The following is a 17,292-nucleotide window of genomic DNA, read 5'->3' as shown; positions in this document are numbered from 1 at the left end:
CTACCTACTTTTCAATAAAATATGGGCTTTGAGTATAAGATATTATGCTTTACATTGGCAACATAATTAAGCAGTATCAATGTCATTCAACACACACAGCACAGCGAGAGGAGTCATTTGATGATTTTTGACGTGTCAGCAAACTAACTGCCTTCAGCTGACAAGGAATACATACAGTCGATATGGCAATCCAATAGAAAGACCCTTGGTAAAACTGTTTTCTTCTGGAATCTGCCCACCCACAGACCTGCCAAAGATGTTCAAAAGACAGCCGGGACCCACCAATTTAACGTGCTTTCCAGGACTATCATAAATAATAAATTCTCATCATCTTCCACAGCATGTTCAGCCTCCTTAGAACTGGGAGGGGCAGCATCAGGTTCACGCAGCACGCTACTCTCCGAAGTAGTAGGCGGTGGTGTGTCACTGCGCAGGCTGCTACCTTCGGGGAAGACCAGGCACACCAGGCTGAGGGACTCCGATAGGAACTCTGAACATGTGGAGCAGAGGTTAGTGTGATAAGGTTTTTTATTGGATCTTGTAACTGCGGATTTTTATAAATTATATCCTGTATATGGTGAAAATTTCAAAATTCAATCTCTAATCGTAAAACAACGCAAGTTATGGAAATCCTCATTAAATTGTTGAAAGGACAACTTTATCGATAGCAGCTCTATTAATTTAATCTTACATTAACACATAACAAAACTACACAGCATCTTTTTTTAGGCAGAAATGTGACTGTTCCTTATATGGTCGAATGAGAACCATCCGACTATGTATGTGAGAGAACTAGTACTAATCAACGGTAAAAAAAGGACAATTTAAATATTCATAATAATTTATTAAATTAATTTACTGAAACACATTTACTAAACACAGCTAATAATTAGGCACAAACTAAATAAGCGGTAGAACAGCAATTCGACAGTACAAATAAACATGAGTAATATTACCTGACAGTTCAGAGCACTATTGTGCCGTGTCCGCAGTCGAACAACTTCTGATCCGTCGACACGTGTGCGCCCCACTTTTATACTACGATTCGGTAGTAAGTGGGGGTAACAAGAAATCAAATACGATACTTTCATAAACCGGAAGTTGATTAAAAAAATACAATAAACAATTTTAAAATAATAAAAACGTGTTTACTCTCACATGTATTTTTAGTTTTTGTTTCCTATACGTGTTTTACATAAAGCTACCGTCCTTCTGAACTTAGTTACAGGTTAACTCAGTACCCAGCTTATAACTTTCAATAAATGGCCCTTAAATATTTATATTTCTTCAGCGTACGAAGTTTACAAAAAAAAAGAAGCAAAAGAAAGGAAAGTTATAAATATCGGTCGACACAAAATTACTTTAGAATATCCTTAACCTTTAATTAGAGGCCACTTGAAATTCTCAAAGAGACCCTTCAGTGAAGTGGGACGAAAGAAATAATTAATTAACAAACACTTGACTTCGCGAGAGTACACCGTTAACTATGACTCTATTGTTTGAGCACGTATTGGTACCTACGGGTATAACTAAATGATGGTACAGTCGAGTACAATGGAGGATAAGAATAGTTGATTATTTTGTGAATTTGATGATTTGGTGAACAATGACGAGAAGCAATAATGATGATGGGGTGACGACGATGACGATTGTACCTAATGACGACGACAATCACGAATACGTTGATGTCTTTGAATTTTATAAACTTTGTTCTTTCCTTGTTTGCTATTCCTCTTTCGTTCAATCGTAACATAACGCGGACAAACTCGCTGACAGAAGCTGTTCAAAACTAAAAACATATGCATAAGCAGACAACCTATGTATTGGTTCCCTCGTTGTAGACTGTAATGTATGCAAACCAAGTTCATCCCATACATACTAATCTTATATTTAGGGACGAAGAAGACCCAACAACGGACATTGAAGCGGACGCGAACGACAACACAAGCGTAGCCAGCGCAGACAGCGTCGCAAGTCAAGCCACTGTCACTCCAGAAACAGTGTCTTCTAGCAGTGCTCCTGTGACCGGGAATGTTATTCACACGCCGTCACCTCTGAGGAGATCACATACCGTGTCTGTGACTAATGTGACTGCTGTGCCACAGGTATGTTATTGTTTCTGACAGTTTTCTTGTTTGGTTGGTGGTACCTACATTTAAAGTGGCATGCCATTTTCATAACAGATATCGTGGCGTCCAGCAATGCTATCAATACTGGGAATATTATACACGCCGTTAGCCTCTGAAGACGTCTTTCAACTTTTTTCAATGCTGTTGTTTGTCTGTAGTTTTTTTAGAAATCTTTATTATAAACTCTGTCTGCCGCGCTTGAAATTTCGATACACAGCTAGCCTAGAGCAGAAGGACAAACCATTTTTATGTGCTTTTAGTAGTTCCCTATAACGTGAATAAACCGCGTTGAACAGCAAGTTAGAAGATTGATCAACATAGTTCATGACAGTCTTCTGATGAACATATTATTTACCCGTTACTTATACCTCTCCATCGATTCAGATAACATCCCCACCCCAATCAACGACGGACTCGCTGGCAGTGGAAATGAGCACCAGCGTGAGTAGCGTGAGTGAAAGGGACAGCTGCAGCGAGAAGGACAGGGACAGCATGTGGGACAAGGATCGCAGTGTGAGCAGAGCCTCTTCTTCAACGTCTGCAGCTACACTGACTAACGTGAGTGGTAGTGTGGAGTAAATAATCTGTTCTTTGGTGAAAATTATGGACTGTGGAATTTAGTTGAATTTCAAAATGGTTCCAATAGTTCCAAGTTTTAAGATAAATCTTGGAAGAGTATCGCCAATTTGATGATATCCTTGTAACCAGAAATGTTATCAATTATTTGATTCATTACAACCAAAAACTTTTCAAACCAACTCCTAATTTGAGGAGGTTCTCAATTCAACTGTTCTCTCTCAGGACACCTAGATGACTATAAAAGTTTCGTAATAACAACGGCTGATATCATAATTGCGATTTTCCAGAAACTGTTCCGTTCTTCATCTTCTTCCAGCTATAGTTTTATTTTAAATTTATAGTTTTCCTTTAATATTATATATCTTTTGTTCTTCCTCTTAGGGTTGGTACTCACCAGCGCTAAGCGGCGTGTCAGCAGCTCGCATCAGGGACAATCCGAAGCACACGAAGGAGTCTTGCAACCGTCGCCTGCTGCGGTCTGACCTCAGCCTTACTTCGCACCCGGAGATGGAGATAGACTATTATGATTACGAAGTCAATAATGCTGGTAAGGTTTTCAGTAACCGTGATTATGTAGCCAACAATTTTAAAATAATTCGATTTTTTAAAGTATTTATTTCGTGAAAAGTGAGTGAGTTTTAAATGTATACTATTCTTACATGGGGGCACGGTAGTGCACGCCGCCAAGTTGATAAAAAGCGACATGGCCGTATCATTTAGTTATATAACTTGATCCTATCTGCAACTGACAGAGGTCCCTGAATCTACCTTTTACCTAGAAAATTAATTAAAAAGAAACTGAATTGTCATTTGTCACAGGTTCAGTTCCTGGCTCGTACTTGGGAATGGATCCAGCGTTCCTGGTTTGGATACCACCGCTTGAAGAAGGCGACATTCTTAAGGAAATTGATGAAAATAAGGTGCCAATTTATGAGGTTAGTCGACTTTCAACTATGTCGCTTTCACATTTTCTTCATTTACTTCAGTTCACCCTTTAGTTATAATTGATTTCTTATGAAACTGTTCGTTCACAGGAGATTCTTCCAAAAGAACTTCACCCAGACCCCGGCAGCAACACTGAGTCACCCGAAGACAGACCATCTTCCAGCACTCTGAAGAGGAACCCGGACAACCGCATCAACAGATCCAACGAGTCCATCAAATCTTTCCGCAAAGTCATCGAGAAAGGCAACATAATACACCCCCTCAACTTCAGCATCAGTGATTTGCAAAACTCACCCAAAATGTCTAAGAGAAACAAGAAGAAGAAAGCCGAAAGTCCCGTGACGATACAAATGAAGGATCTGACGCTAACACGATCGCCAGTCAGAGTCCACAGAAAAGAGAATCGGAGTGACTTCGACACTTCGACTTTGAAAAGAGTTAACGAAGCCAAAGAAAAAGATGCCGATACTTTAAAAAGAAACGATTTTGCTGACATAAAGTTTGCCGATGAAAATTCGGATTCGTCAAACGAAATAAAATTTGCTGACGATTCACCGGATAGCAATAGGATTGTTGATAAATACAATGTTAGGACTTAGGATTTTATGATACAGTTTCGGAGACTACGTTCTTGATGTTGAACCTGGTAGATAGAAATACTTTTTGTGTACTCCTTAATTATAAAAAAATGTGATTAATCAACCTTCCTGTCCCAGTGTATCAGTCATTGAGGGTTTTCATATATTCTTTCTGAATATAAAAGCAAATATAAAAGTTACCAAACAATAAGCTGATGTAAGTCGTGTATTTTTCTATAATCAAGGGGTAATAAATCCTTTAATTTTATTACAAAATATTCCCATTTCCCATTAGTTGAATGTAAGGACCAATCTGTGAATAAATCCGACATATTAGCTCTCATATCATCAAAACATATTTTTCAATGTCATATACCATTTATCACCAATGTAAGGTAGTCACACATTTAGTCATAGAATTTTATAATTAAAACTAATCGTTAGTAGAGTTGTAGAATTCACTTGACCGTCACTAATATAAAGTAATATTAAATGACACTTTGAATGTAGAAAAAGAAATAGTAAAACAACAGAAAAGTTCCGAAAAATTGGCTCTTAAATGGTCATTCTGAAAGTAAAATATTTATTATACTGAACTCGTATTTCAAAAATCGAATACAAATATAACATTTTTGATTAAATTATAAAGACGGAGCTATTTCTTTTTCTACATTAAAAGTAAATAAATGTTACACGCATTGTATAATACCATTGCATTTTCTGATTGTTCGCGAATATAAATATTATTTAGTTTTTATTAATAACTTATTAGTACATCGCTGTGCCCCCGCTGCCAAAGTGTAGTTAATATCTTGAATTTCAGTCAGAATATAATTTTAATATTTATTAGAAGACTGACTTCGGGCAGTGCAATAAATATTATTTGAAAAAATGTCGACTGTATTTTTCGATCTCTTGAAATTCTAGTCATTTCATGCCAAAGATTAATTTTGAGGTACTTGGCTCTTTTTTTTACAAAACTTTTTTTTAGTTTCGTAGAAAAATAATAAGCAGTCGTAATTAAGGCTTATATTTGCATTTCGTAAGTTATTAATTGCATTTATTTATTAAAGGAAACTAGCATTAAGTACATTATCGTATTGTTTTTAATATTATTGTATATTTAGGTAAGTGAGTCCTCATGTTTGTTTTCATGTTTTATTTGTGGACGCTCCATTAAAGACATTTTTATTTTGTAATTTGATATTGCTGTTTTATTTATTCACCCCGACACATTTTTTAAAATTATTAATTTCCACAAAACACATTAATCTAGGCAATTGTCTTACAAACCTTAGTATAAAACCAAATAAAAATCTTATTTAGCCACATCTGTTGAAGTCAAGGTGAACCTAGTTAAATAAAGGTAAAGGGAGCCCTTATATCAAGAAGTTCCGCCGTGTAAGTTGTACGAGTCAACTGAGGAAACTAACTTTAGAACAAAGTACTGAACAAGGTATAAAGTCGTACCTAAGCTACAACCAAGAAAAACTTTATAAAAGTTAGAACACAAGCAGTCTGAGGAAATAACTGTACTTGTATCAATAAATTGAACCAAAAAAAAAACATTCTCAGGTACTCGATTAAAAAAAAACTTCCTTGTCCTACCATATTAAACTACTAGGAACCATGTATAAACTGCAGTGTAAAAAAAATGTGTAGTTTCTACGCGTTGTATCCTCGCACAGTTAATATAAAACCCACTGCAAATTTTATAAAGTAATGACGATGATGGCACCATGTTATTCATCATCAGAGATATAAGGCTCGCAGAAGGCTTTTTTGCTTCCTTCGATCTTGAACAGCAACTTCAATGACCTTCCAGCTGTGACCATTTGAGACAGCCTCCAAAATTAATATGATAATTTATCAGAATGTCACAGAGGCAATGGTAAGACTGTCTAGAAAAACCTATACTTTCCACAAATCACATTGCTCAACTTCAGTTTACTAGACTTTACTTTATCACACACCCATAGACTACCGTAACTAAGTATAACTATTAGTTAGGCATAGCCAACAAGTAATTGCTTGCAGTCGCTCCGTATTACTTGTAAAGGGTATCGGGGCTAACTGCCTGCCTATATCTTAGGCGATACGGGATGTATGGGGAAAGTTTGCTTGTAATAAAGTTGCAGTCGCCTTGGTAACTGCAGTAACAGTTGGCTTTTTTTAAAAGTTGTAAATGAATAGTTTAGTTTGATGTACCTAGTATATTGAAGTTTGCATAGCTAAGAACGACAAATAGGGACACATACCTAGTGTTTCCAAAATTAAAGAGCATAAAATCGCTATTCATCCAAAACACTTCAATCTTCACATAAACTTCAATCGACTTCAGCCGTGCTTCAGACTTTATCATATCCCCATAGAGTGTCGTAACTAAGTAAAACTATTAGTTAGGCATAGCCAGCGAGTAATTGCTTGCAGTCGCTCCGTATTACTTGTAAAGGGTACCGGGGTTAACTGCCTGCCTATATCTTTAGGAAAGTTAGTATGTTTGTCGAGCTAAGAACGACAAACACCTACTTAATCATTCCAAAACTCATGAGAACAAGTTTGGTGTGTAATCTCCAAAGGAAGCTTCAATGTGGTTATAGGTCGTTTTTCAAAGTAGCCAAATTAAACAATTTGAAACGTTTTGATTAAAAGTGATTGGTTTGGCCTATCTCTTTTCTCGTGTTTCTCATAAATATATTTTTCAGATAAATAAATCGATTAATCAATATGACAGTTTGACACACAAATAGTCATTTGGTCCTAAAACAACAACACAATCCAGGTGCAATATTAAACAAATTATCTCCAAGCAATACGCAGAAACATTGTCAACTGACAACACACTTAAATCCACGAACTTCATCACCAATATTAGTCTCATACGGATTGCCAGTTATTTTCATCTAGGCTAAAAGGCAGGAATTTAATATCCCCGCGATAGACGGAGCAATTAGGTGGCTGCTATGTGTGCCAAGCATGATGGTTTTACTAAATTATGTAATTAGGACAAGCTTTCACGGTTAGCAGATTATCTATTAGCAAGATTGAAGCTTCTTTTTGCCACTTTCAGTTGAGGTAATCTATATCTAAACTAATATAATGTAAAGAGAAAACATTTTTGTTGTTTGTTAGTTTGTACCCTAAACGCTCCGAAAGTATGGGACCAATTTGAAAAATTCTTGCACTGTTGGGAAGCTTTACTTTTCTTGAGTATCAAAGGCTATATTTTATCCGAGTACGGGTAGTAGTTCTCGGGCAGATGCAGGTGAAACCGCGGGAAAACGCCTTGTTTTAATATACGTAAGTGTGCGATAGATCGCTCGCGGCTTAGTAACAGGTGCATTCAATTTAGGTTAAGCTGCGCTCGCTGAGATCCGTAGATGGGTAAACAATCTGTTTTATACCGAGACGGGGCTTATCTGATGACTCTTTCATACCTTGGAAATAATGCAATGATCTTTTATAGATATGTATTAGGTAATTTTGAATTATGGCGTTAGGTTGTACAACGCTAATGAAAGAGAAGAAAATCACTTTATTGCAGCCAATTTTAAAGTTAAGAGTGTGCGAAAAATAAATAGTAAGATTTTTTACTAGGTATATTTCCCTCGGTTTTACGCTGGGAACTACGGATAAAATATAGCTAAGAGTGCTTTCCAAGAGTCTAAGATTATTTCAAACCGGTTCAGTATTTTTGGTCCCTTTAGGGTACAAACAAACAAAAAAGGTTTCCCCTTTATTATGTTTTAGCATAAAGAAAATATAAATTATCTCCTTTGCCTATACCTAATTAAACGAAAGCAGCAAATTCTTTCACACAAAACAAAGTACAATGAGCTTTCTAACTTAGTGAAGTGCATTAGCGAATAGAAACAATAAAGATTAGTCCACTAACGCCTCGTTACTAGTTAGTAAGTAGTAGTTGGCTGTTTACACGAGATGTTAATTTAGTTCGAGTCTCTAGGGATCGGGAGGAACGTTGCGAATTAGACTGGTTTGTACTGGTTCGGTAGATTGCTTTTAAAGAGTAGGTACGATGGAATTAAAAGGATAGTCTTGAAAAAGCGAATTTTGATCGGCAATGTGTAAAATAGTCCTAACAAACGGCTTGCCTTTACGATGAATAATTAGCAGGTTCTTTGCTCAGCGGACCAAACGAAATGGCACATATACATTAAAAAAGTTTTCATACAATAAAATAGCCTTCCCAGCAATTTCATCCGGATTGCTTGAGAAGTACTCCACCCACACTCCATTTGAAAGATTTATAAAGGAATGGCCTTACAAATTGTCTTGTGTATTATGACAAGACAATATTGCCTGAGGCGCCTTTAAAGTAACTTCAGCTACAAATACTAGTATAGACATTCGACCTAATCTTCTCCATTTTGTACAGCACATCATTGATAATTCTCACAAAATTGAAATATTACAGCAGCCACAGTCTACCAAAACCCCTTATAAAACCTACTCCACTCCACCAGTAGCCTAAAAAAGCAACACAGCTGTGCTATAAAGCTATAACCAACCCATGACGGGCCAATGAACATTTAACACGCGGCTAACTTATTCAGCGTCCGGCTTGGAGGCAATTTCACCAGCTAATTGAGCGCCGATCCCTTGGTAACGCAGACTGTATGGGACAGGCCAGTAGTGGTCGTGAAGCGTGGCTGATTGGGAAGTAGCCTATCTGCTTATTTAGAGGAGTAGGGTCTTAATATAAATAAATAAATACTTAAACGATCAACAGCTTTCTTATACATGTTGATACTACAAACAAAGAGACACATACAAGTAACTTTACGTTACGTTTAACCATTAAGCTCTTACCCTAATCCCTAACCTAATCCCTTACCATAACCACATTAAAACCTACAAACTTGCTTCTATCATCAAGAAAGCAACAAACTTCATCAATCCAAGTTGTACATCTAAATGAAATCATTTAAACCGAGCTGCATACACTTCGTAATATAATAACACTGAAACTGCAAACTGCAATAACTTGAGAAGGGAGGAAAGGGGGGATTTCCCAGCTTTATTTTATAGAAAAGAGATCAGCTTAGCTTTATAACTTATTAAAATATTTTCGAGGAAATATGTGTGCGTCTGCTGAAGATTTTGTATCTAGGATAGTTTACTCTGTTGCTTCATAAAATGTTGCGCAAAGTATGTTGTTTGGATAAGTGGTTAGATAGATAGTGCTTAGTTTTGGTCGTTAAATATTAATGACAATGCTTATACACTTACAATGCTTAGACATAAAATCAACTTTCTTAATGGTTTCCAAAACTAATGAAATTCATTATGAAATGACGAATATGTAGATATGCACAATTGCTATGTATGTCATTAACATATTAAGGAGTTCAGATAGGCAGTCACTACACTAGAACTCAGCTGGATCTAGTTAGACTGAAAGGCTACCGAATATAGTTAGGAAAAATGATAGAACAAGCTTCCAGGTTGCTTCAAATACTGACTCAAAAATGTCTTCTAGCCCTTAAACGGAGAGGTACAAATTGACATGAAAACTATCCACGTGTCGTACTCTAAATGGTCGGTAAAATAATCTCTTATAATAAGGTAAGTATAAAGTTGGTCGGTAAGCTGCAGTTAGTTTAATTTCACATGTGACCAGCGGTCGGAGGAACTAATTCTCTCCAGCTTCCGAAATGAACTGCTCGCGAGTAACGAATGGCGTCGGCTTCCATGATGTAGGACTACTGGAAGAGGTTACATGTGTGATGTTAGTATAATTATGAGAAGTAGCTACATATTATAAACATAATTTGATTTGAGGGTTCCGTAAATAAAGGTTAAAAACTAGACCCTATTTCTTTGATTCCACTGTCCGTCCTTCAGTCCGTTGGTCCATCCGTCCGTCCGTCTATTACCAGGCTTCATCTCATGAACTGTGGCAATTTTGATACTTGAAATTTTCACACATGATGTATTTACTTTAATTTATTTTAAATAGTAAACAGAGACGTAAACCTTAAAACCAAGCCATAATGAACAATTCATTATCTCACTTTGACACAATGATCTTCTTTTGCACCCAAATTGGAATTCACCCAAATTGGAATTCCTAGCTTTAAAAGTTAATAAATTCAACTCGACTATAAATAAATACTACCAAAATACATTTCACTTAACCCTTTTTTTAAGTAAATATTATACCAACATTAATTGTGGTCCTTTAGGTAATTTACTTAAGCCACTTCTAGCGACGAGTGGACATAATAATGCTCTTTGTAACCGCCGCTGGTTGAAGGGCCCACATTAATTATTCTCAATGTAGTTTTTGCTACATTAATCAACGTAAATATTAATGAACGAACATTTATTTGATAGAGGTTTTAAGTTCATTAAGCTAATAAATCTGATTTAACGTGAATTTGGCGGTACGCGGAAATAGAGATAGTTATATTTTATGAAACACTAGGTATGAAATCACAAACTTCCAGCGTCGGGGAAAAAAGTATTCTATTATGTCATTCTGACTAACAAGCTATATTACTGCCAAGTTTCATCAAAATCCGATCAGTCTTTTAAGCGTGAAAAGGTTCACGAACCTTTTAACCATTTTGTAGTGATATTCAAAAGATAATAATTAAAAAGGCTAGTCTTGTTATTTATTTTGAGAACTACTGAAAATCACAGCAGGTATTTATGAAAATACTTAAAAAAATATAACATTTAACTCTCCTTTAAATAAATATCCACTCGAGCGCAACATAAACGGAGTATTACAAACGATTTAAACCTCTTACAGCGTGTAATCTGGCATGCATACCTGTGTACAAAGGTACACAACACATACACACATACACAACACAAGTACACAAATACACAGGTGAACTAATGGGTGCAGTTTGCAGTAATGCATACATGATCGGCTACTGATTGTGATCTTAGGTTTCTCTCGTTTGGTTCTGTGCATGTATTCGGTTGTATTTCATTTGTATTGTCAAACGTTACGTGATTTAATTTTGCAGTAAGCGACTAAAATACATACCTATGTGTATAAGAGACCTATACAAATATTATTTAAAGCTTATCTAACGATGTATGATTAGATTACGAAAACCATGGAAGTATACCTCAATACACTTTTCATAAAAATAGTGAGCCTTTTAAATACGTTTAATTATGGAACTTAAGATATATAATTATACTGGCGGTGTTTCTCGTAATTGTTTTTTTAGGCAGCAGTAGGTAAGAGCAATGTAAATGAAATGGGTTGTAGGACAAAATTGCCAAAACTTATGATCACTTCTAAGCTATAATAAAGCCAGTATGAATAATACTGTACGTAGCAATGTATGCTATAAATAATGTCCGGGTATATGAATTAATATAAACTCTATGGTGCAACTTCTTGTTTTGTACATCAGAAACAAGTAATTGATTAGAAACTCTCAACTTATATTCGTGATTAAAATCATGAAGTTTAGATTAGAATATTGTTGGAGAACGATTTCAATTAATTTGGAAGAGATGCAACTAGAGATTTCGGTTAGCAAAAAATCAAATACTTATTCAATATAGACATTGTAATATAAGCACAATTTTACTTGAAAATTTGAAAATAGAGGAAAACCATTGAAGAAAATACTGATGTAAATGTTTTCTGTTAAAACAATAAAAACATAACTTCAAAATCAAGACAATTATTTATTATGCATCCAGCCTTTGAATACTAACAAAATTCTTTGTAGGTACGTTTAACCTACCTCACAACTTTTCCTTACGATTTTACGAGACTCAAACACTCCCACATACTTCCCTCCCATCGTCATCACGCACCTCTTTAACCCTTCAACTGTACATTGTACAGTCACAAATCGTTTCCTAAAGGATGCAGGCTGGATGCAAGGAAGACGCAAGTCTACGGAACCGCTTACCCCCTTGAGTCCTACCTGCAATTACCAGGACCCCTGATTATAGCGCAAAGGATGCTAGACTAGGATAATGGCGACGGATTTATGCATGAGGATCCCTATCTTGGAGAGATAGATTACCGGGGATTTTCGTGTGTGAAACCTGTGGAGACGATTTTAGGGTTAGGTGGTACAAAGTCGGTATGGTTGGTGCTATTTCGGGGGTTTAAAATTGTATGCAATTTGTTTTTTTGTCTGAGTATCATATTAATGTATTTTATGGTTGGGTGTTTGTTACTCTATTGCTTAAGCACTTCATAATGGATTTTGATGATACTTAGCAGAAATATAGCTTGTATCATACAAAAAAAAAAAACATGATGCTTAAACGACGTATCGAGTTCTCACGGGAAACAGTGGGCAGAAGCTCGTATAGTAATAAAACCTTCAAACATTAGTAAATTAAGTAAGACCTATTTATTAAATACTCCAGTCAACTGCCAATGAACACTCGCGAAAAAAAATCAAAGTAGTCAAGTTTTACTGCAGCTAATCAATACATTGAAAGGTTTAAACTTAATTAAAACCACTTCACAACTCGCAACGTATACTATAAATTTTCATTTCACACAGATTATGAAAGCAATTTCCTTCAGTTGCTAATTTCCTATAATAAACCGGTATTACGTGCAACGGCCAGCAATTTCTCCGGATAATACCGGTTCAATCCGGATTGAACTGCATTCATTAATTTTCTCTTCCTCAGTATAAGTTTTTTAGATTATTTTTAAATTAGATTAGGTTGAAAGACTGTAATTTATTATTGGCTAGCTTTGATATTTCGCTTAATTAGCTAAACGTAAAAGAAATAAAAAACAAATCAAAATATTACACATTTGCTTGTTTAAAAATGTATCTCCTAAAAATGCAATATTCATAAATGTTCGATAACCATATGCAGGTCAACCCGCGGACCGCAACTAGTTTTACGAACATTTAGCCAGCATAAGCCTTATCTAGTCATTACTCATTACCAACCATACCTACATGAGACCCTAATTAATCCTACTTAAAAATCAAACTATCAGCCGTAAGCTAAAATTTTCGCATAAGTAATTAATATGTTATCAGCATCAATCGATACGCTTGAAAGTTACTATCTAATACAGGGATGGCAAAGCAAATAGCACGCCATTTTATTGCAATTATGTTAGCATATAGTTGTTTCTCGCAGTTTCAACACAACACGAGGTAGCTACTTCCCAAACACGGTTAAAACAAAAACCTCTCGACTCGAACATAAAAACTAAGTATAAAATGAGCAAAACAATGACGTTAGTTGAGCCAAAATTCTTATATTATTCTACTTTGTATTTGTTGTTATAAATGGTCCCGTTTTACCTACCCTTCTCGTAATCTATGTAATCACATAGGTTTTATTAGGATTCTCGAACATTCTAGTAACAAAATATTTTATTAAGTATGACAACTTGTTTGAAGGCAAGCCGTATACATAATTAACTCTGCATTTTTTACAAATTAGGCACGTAAAGTCAATAAAGGTTTCGCCATCCCTAATCTCCTAACTAAAGTGCTGACTAAGGAAGTGTTTAGCCCGATTGAATTTCAACTCGCAAACTTCACGAATTGATTAAAACGTTGTGGAATTAGGTGTAAGCGTCAAAGTCGCTTTTAATGAATTCCTTTTTGGGTGCAAGTGGAGTTTCTGGTTTACTTTGAGTTTTATAGCTCAGAAGTTGGTCTTTGGTGAGTGGGAAGCAATGTAAATTTTAACAAAACATCATCAGGGCATGGTTATATGACAAAAGTATGATGATGATGAGACAGAAATGTTCTGTGTAAGAAAACTTTGGTATAATTTCTTTTAATTCCTTTCGAACATTTTCTTTTTTGTAATTACCTACTCTGAGCATGTTTTATTCGTACATTTTGACTACATATTTCGTGAACGATTAGGACTGCCACTAAATACACTACTATAATACACTAGCGTCATTTGGCTACTTTTTTGTTTTTGTTTTTTAATTTTCCCACTAGACCTTTAACTACCTACTTAAAAATAGGTACAAATACCTACAGAAATACATACTACATAGCACCACGTTTAGTATCTTTCCTAGTGCGACGGCCATGTTAGCTACAAAGCATAAAGCGCTGTTTGCGCTGCAACTGTCAGCTGCAACTTGTAAAGTGTTTCCGAACGAAATTCGGCTGCAGAACGCCTTTTGCTAAAGTTCCATTTTTCGATGTTACAAGTGGCTACTGTATCGTTGTTTCAGGAAAAAGTAATGCATACTCGCAATTTGTAATGTAAGGTTTAATTCATCTAATGCATAGGCTTTATTTTACATAGTTTACAACGTCTATATCCAACTAACTAATATTATAAATGCAAAAGTAGGTAATTCTTTTCCAATTTTTGCAACCTTGCAACTATGTATCTTGACGTTTCGAATGAACTTTCATAGGCGTGCGTTTGCGCAATACTCGGAATACTTCGGCCTTATTTACCTGTCGGACTTTCATGTCAAAACTTCAGATACAAATTATGAAAATGTTTGGAATAGATAATCTGAAACCTGAGAAAGGACATAGGCTACTTCTTATCCAGGCACGAGAAATATTTCTTTCAAGACACGGAGGAACTGCAGAGACCGCTAGTTTCTTAATAATGTAATTTTACTTATTACACATTACTCACGTTAATCGTTAAACTTATTCACTCAGTGCATGCAGTAGAAACTATTGAAGCATGTAAATAGACGCGCCATCGACGCACCGCAACAAACTCGGTGCAAGTTTAATCTGTAACTTTCTTACTAATTAAACCACTAAAGTGGTGTTACTTGTATAGTACTTTCTTTGTTGCAATGTAAGGCAGTTGCAGTTAGGTTTATTGTTATAAATTAGTATAAAAGTTGCATATTTGTCACGCAAATGAAGAAATCTTAAAGAAGAAATTCTTGCACATAAATAAAATATAGACAAAATCATTAACTTAAGTATCCCAAGCAATGCTTAAAAGTTCATGTACATTTGGTTTAAATCTAAATTCATAAAGCAATCATGAAAACATAATAAACAAAAATGTTCTAACGCAGTCTGTGAAAAATATGAACTGATTTTCATTTCCATCTTAAAATGAGAAAGACAAACGTCAATATTTCCAACAAAACAAATAAGGAATTTTACCAAAAAGGGACACAAAACCAAATTATCTCTTCAACTTGAACTACGCAAGTCATTTCGCAAAATTACTGAAATTAGTTCACACTCAATTTCACTCTCCGTCCGTGAGCGAACGTTTTAAAATAAATTGTACTTTTGACTCCACATTTGTAATCAAAGAAGTATTATATTTTAACAGCAAAATGGCCTCCGCTATTGAAAATCAATTTTATTTTCAATATTCAACAGTTGAAGGCTTTTGAAAAATAAATGCATGTTTATTGGAGTGTGATCAATAATTCGTTTAGTACGTAATAAATAAAATGTGAAAAATCGTTATATCGCGATTAAAATTTTAGCTAGCTTTTGCTCGTGGCGATTTCTGTTGTTTATCATAATATGACATGGAAATAAAAACAGGACGTTTCACAGCTTTGCTTTGCATCTGGTTATTATTGCTTAGATTTTCCCTTAAAAAAATGTGTCTGTGTTTGAGTGTGTGTGAGTCTGTGGTTAGATAGGTGAGGTACCTAAATATGGTTTAGCTTTAAGTATGTATGTATAAGTTATCTCACATCTATGATCACTCAGATACGTTAAATAACTGAAATACTAGATACATAATTATGTAGTTCTTCATTTAAAGCTATTGTCACCTTAAGCTTTGGTTTCCTAGGAAAGCGGTGCCGTCATATAGCGACCGTAATACTGCGGTGAAAGACATCACCAGAACGTTGTCTATGTAAACAAAATGGGGCGGTTTCCTAGAGAGCGGTAACTGACGCCGTAACTTCAAAAAGCGGTGCCGCCATTTGCATGACGGCCGTCTTGACGGTGTCAGATAGTTTGGTGAACGTTTTATTGAAAGCGGTGAAGCTTTTTAATACGTATTTGTGGTTTTTTTTTCGGAACAACGTCAAAAATTTGTTACAACGCTTGGAGCAGCGAGGACGACGAAATTTTAATAGATTTCCTTCGAAACCACGAAGGCAATATCTAACATAAAAAGTAAAGATTATAGAAAAGTTAACTAAAACAGAATTGGTGTTGTGAAATTTGAGAAATATTAAATAAAACAGGTTAGTAAGTATGATACAACTAACAAAAAGTTCATGACGGTGTGTTAAAACGGCCGTGGAACTTTCCACATGTAATCACCGTAAAGACGACCGTCTATTTGCGTCCGTAATAAGATGGCCGCTATATGACGGCACCGCTTTCCTAGGAAACCCAAGCTTAACACCCCCTAAAAACAACGGTCCCCTATTTACGCTTATCCTAAACCGTCCGTATTCCGGCTGTCCTCGCTTGAGTACAAACGTCCCAATGGACCTCAGTTAGGGACAAGAGGGTCAACGGTACGTCTTAACTGATAAAGTACTGAATTATTTACACGGTTGAGTTACTGCTTACTGCTAAATAGACATTGAGATGTACAAATGTTGATTGTAAAGAGGAATAAAAGTGGTGAATGTTTGTTTTCGTTCGTTTCCGATGCAGTTGAATTTAGGCTTGAATTGGGTGTTTTTAAACAATTTCGAATAAAAGGACCAAAATACTACTGCTATTTTCCCGGTACGTTTTCTATACCTACCAATATTATAAAGAGGAAAACTTTGTTTGTTTGTTTTTTTGGTTGTAATGGATAAATTCAAAAACTACTCGACCGATTTTAAATATTCTTTCACCATTACCTTTAGCTATATTATCTGCGAGTAACATAAGTATTTTATCCCGGTGCAGGCCGTAGCTCCCACGGGACGCGGGTGAAACCACGGGAAAACGGCTAGTATTGTATTTAAGGTTTTTTTTGTTATTACATTAGAAGCATGGAGCCTCGATCTAGGCTAACTTTTAACCGCTTAGTCAAGGAAGTAACTCAAGTAAAAAGTTGCATTCTAGTAAATAAGAGCTGCGAACTTTGTTACACAAGTTCACCCTAGCTTACAGACCAACATATTATACCTAGTTGTTGAAGTTGAGACC

General features: G+C 35.6%; 1 protein-coding gene and 1 long non-coding RNA gene across 4 annotated transcripts in view; one reads left to right on the top strand and one right to left on the bottom strand.

Annotated features, from left to right (window-relative positions):
* LOC135117104 (uncharacterized) overlaps positions 1-5,435 on the top strand; it is a 219,203-nt gene extending 213,768 nt beyond the window's left edge. For 2 of the 3 annotated variants that reach the window (XM_064035538.1, XM_064035537.1), the window contains 6 exons: positions 341-509; positions 1,895-2,105; positions 2,514-2,687; positions 3,090-3,255; positions 3,528-3,643; positions 3,743-5,435. In XM_064035538.1, coding sequence (XP_063891608.1) covers positions 341-509; positions 1,895-2,105; positions 2,514-2,687; positions 3,090-3,255; positions 3,528-3,643; positions 3,743-4,252 — 1,346 coding nt within the window. In that variant the 3' untranslated portion in view covers positions 4,253-5,435. The remainder of the gene's footprint in view (positions 1-340; positions 510-1,894; positions 2,106-2,513; positions 2,688-3,089; positions 3,256-3,527; positions 3,644-3,742) is intronic. The other variant, XM_064035539.1, reaches the window with a different exon arrangement.
* Positions 385-17,292, bottom strand: part of LOC135117105 (uncharacterized) — a 43,773-nt gene continuing 26,865 nt past the window's right edge. The window contains exon 3 of the long non-coding RNA XR_010276649.1: positions 385-490. This is a non-coding gene — a long non-coding RNA (uncharacterized LOC135117105). The remainder of the gene's footprint in view (positions 491-17,292) is intronic.

This window comes from Helicoverpa armigera, chromosome 7 (assembly GCF_030705265.1).
Source record: "Helicoverpa armigera isolate CAAS_96S chromosome 7, ASM3070526v1, whole genome shotgun sequence".
Classification (NCBI taxonomy): Eukaryota; Metazoa; Arthropoda; class Insecta; order Lepidoptera; family Noctuidae; genus Helicoverpa; species Helicoverpa armigera.
This window is presented reverse-complemented; position numbering and strand designations above follow the sequence as displayed.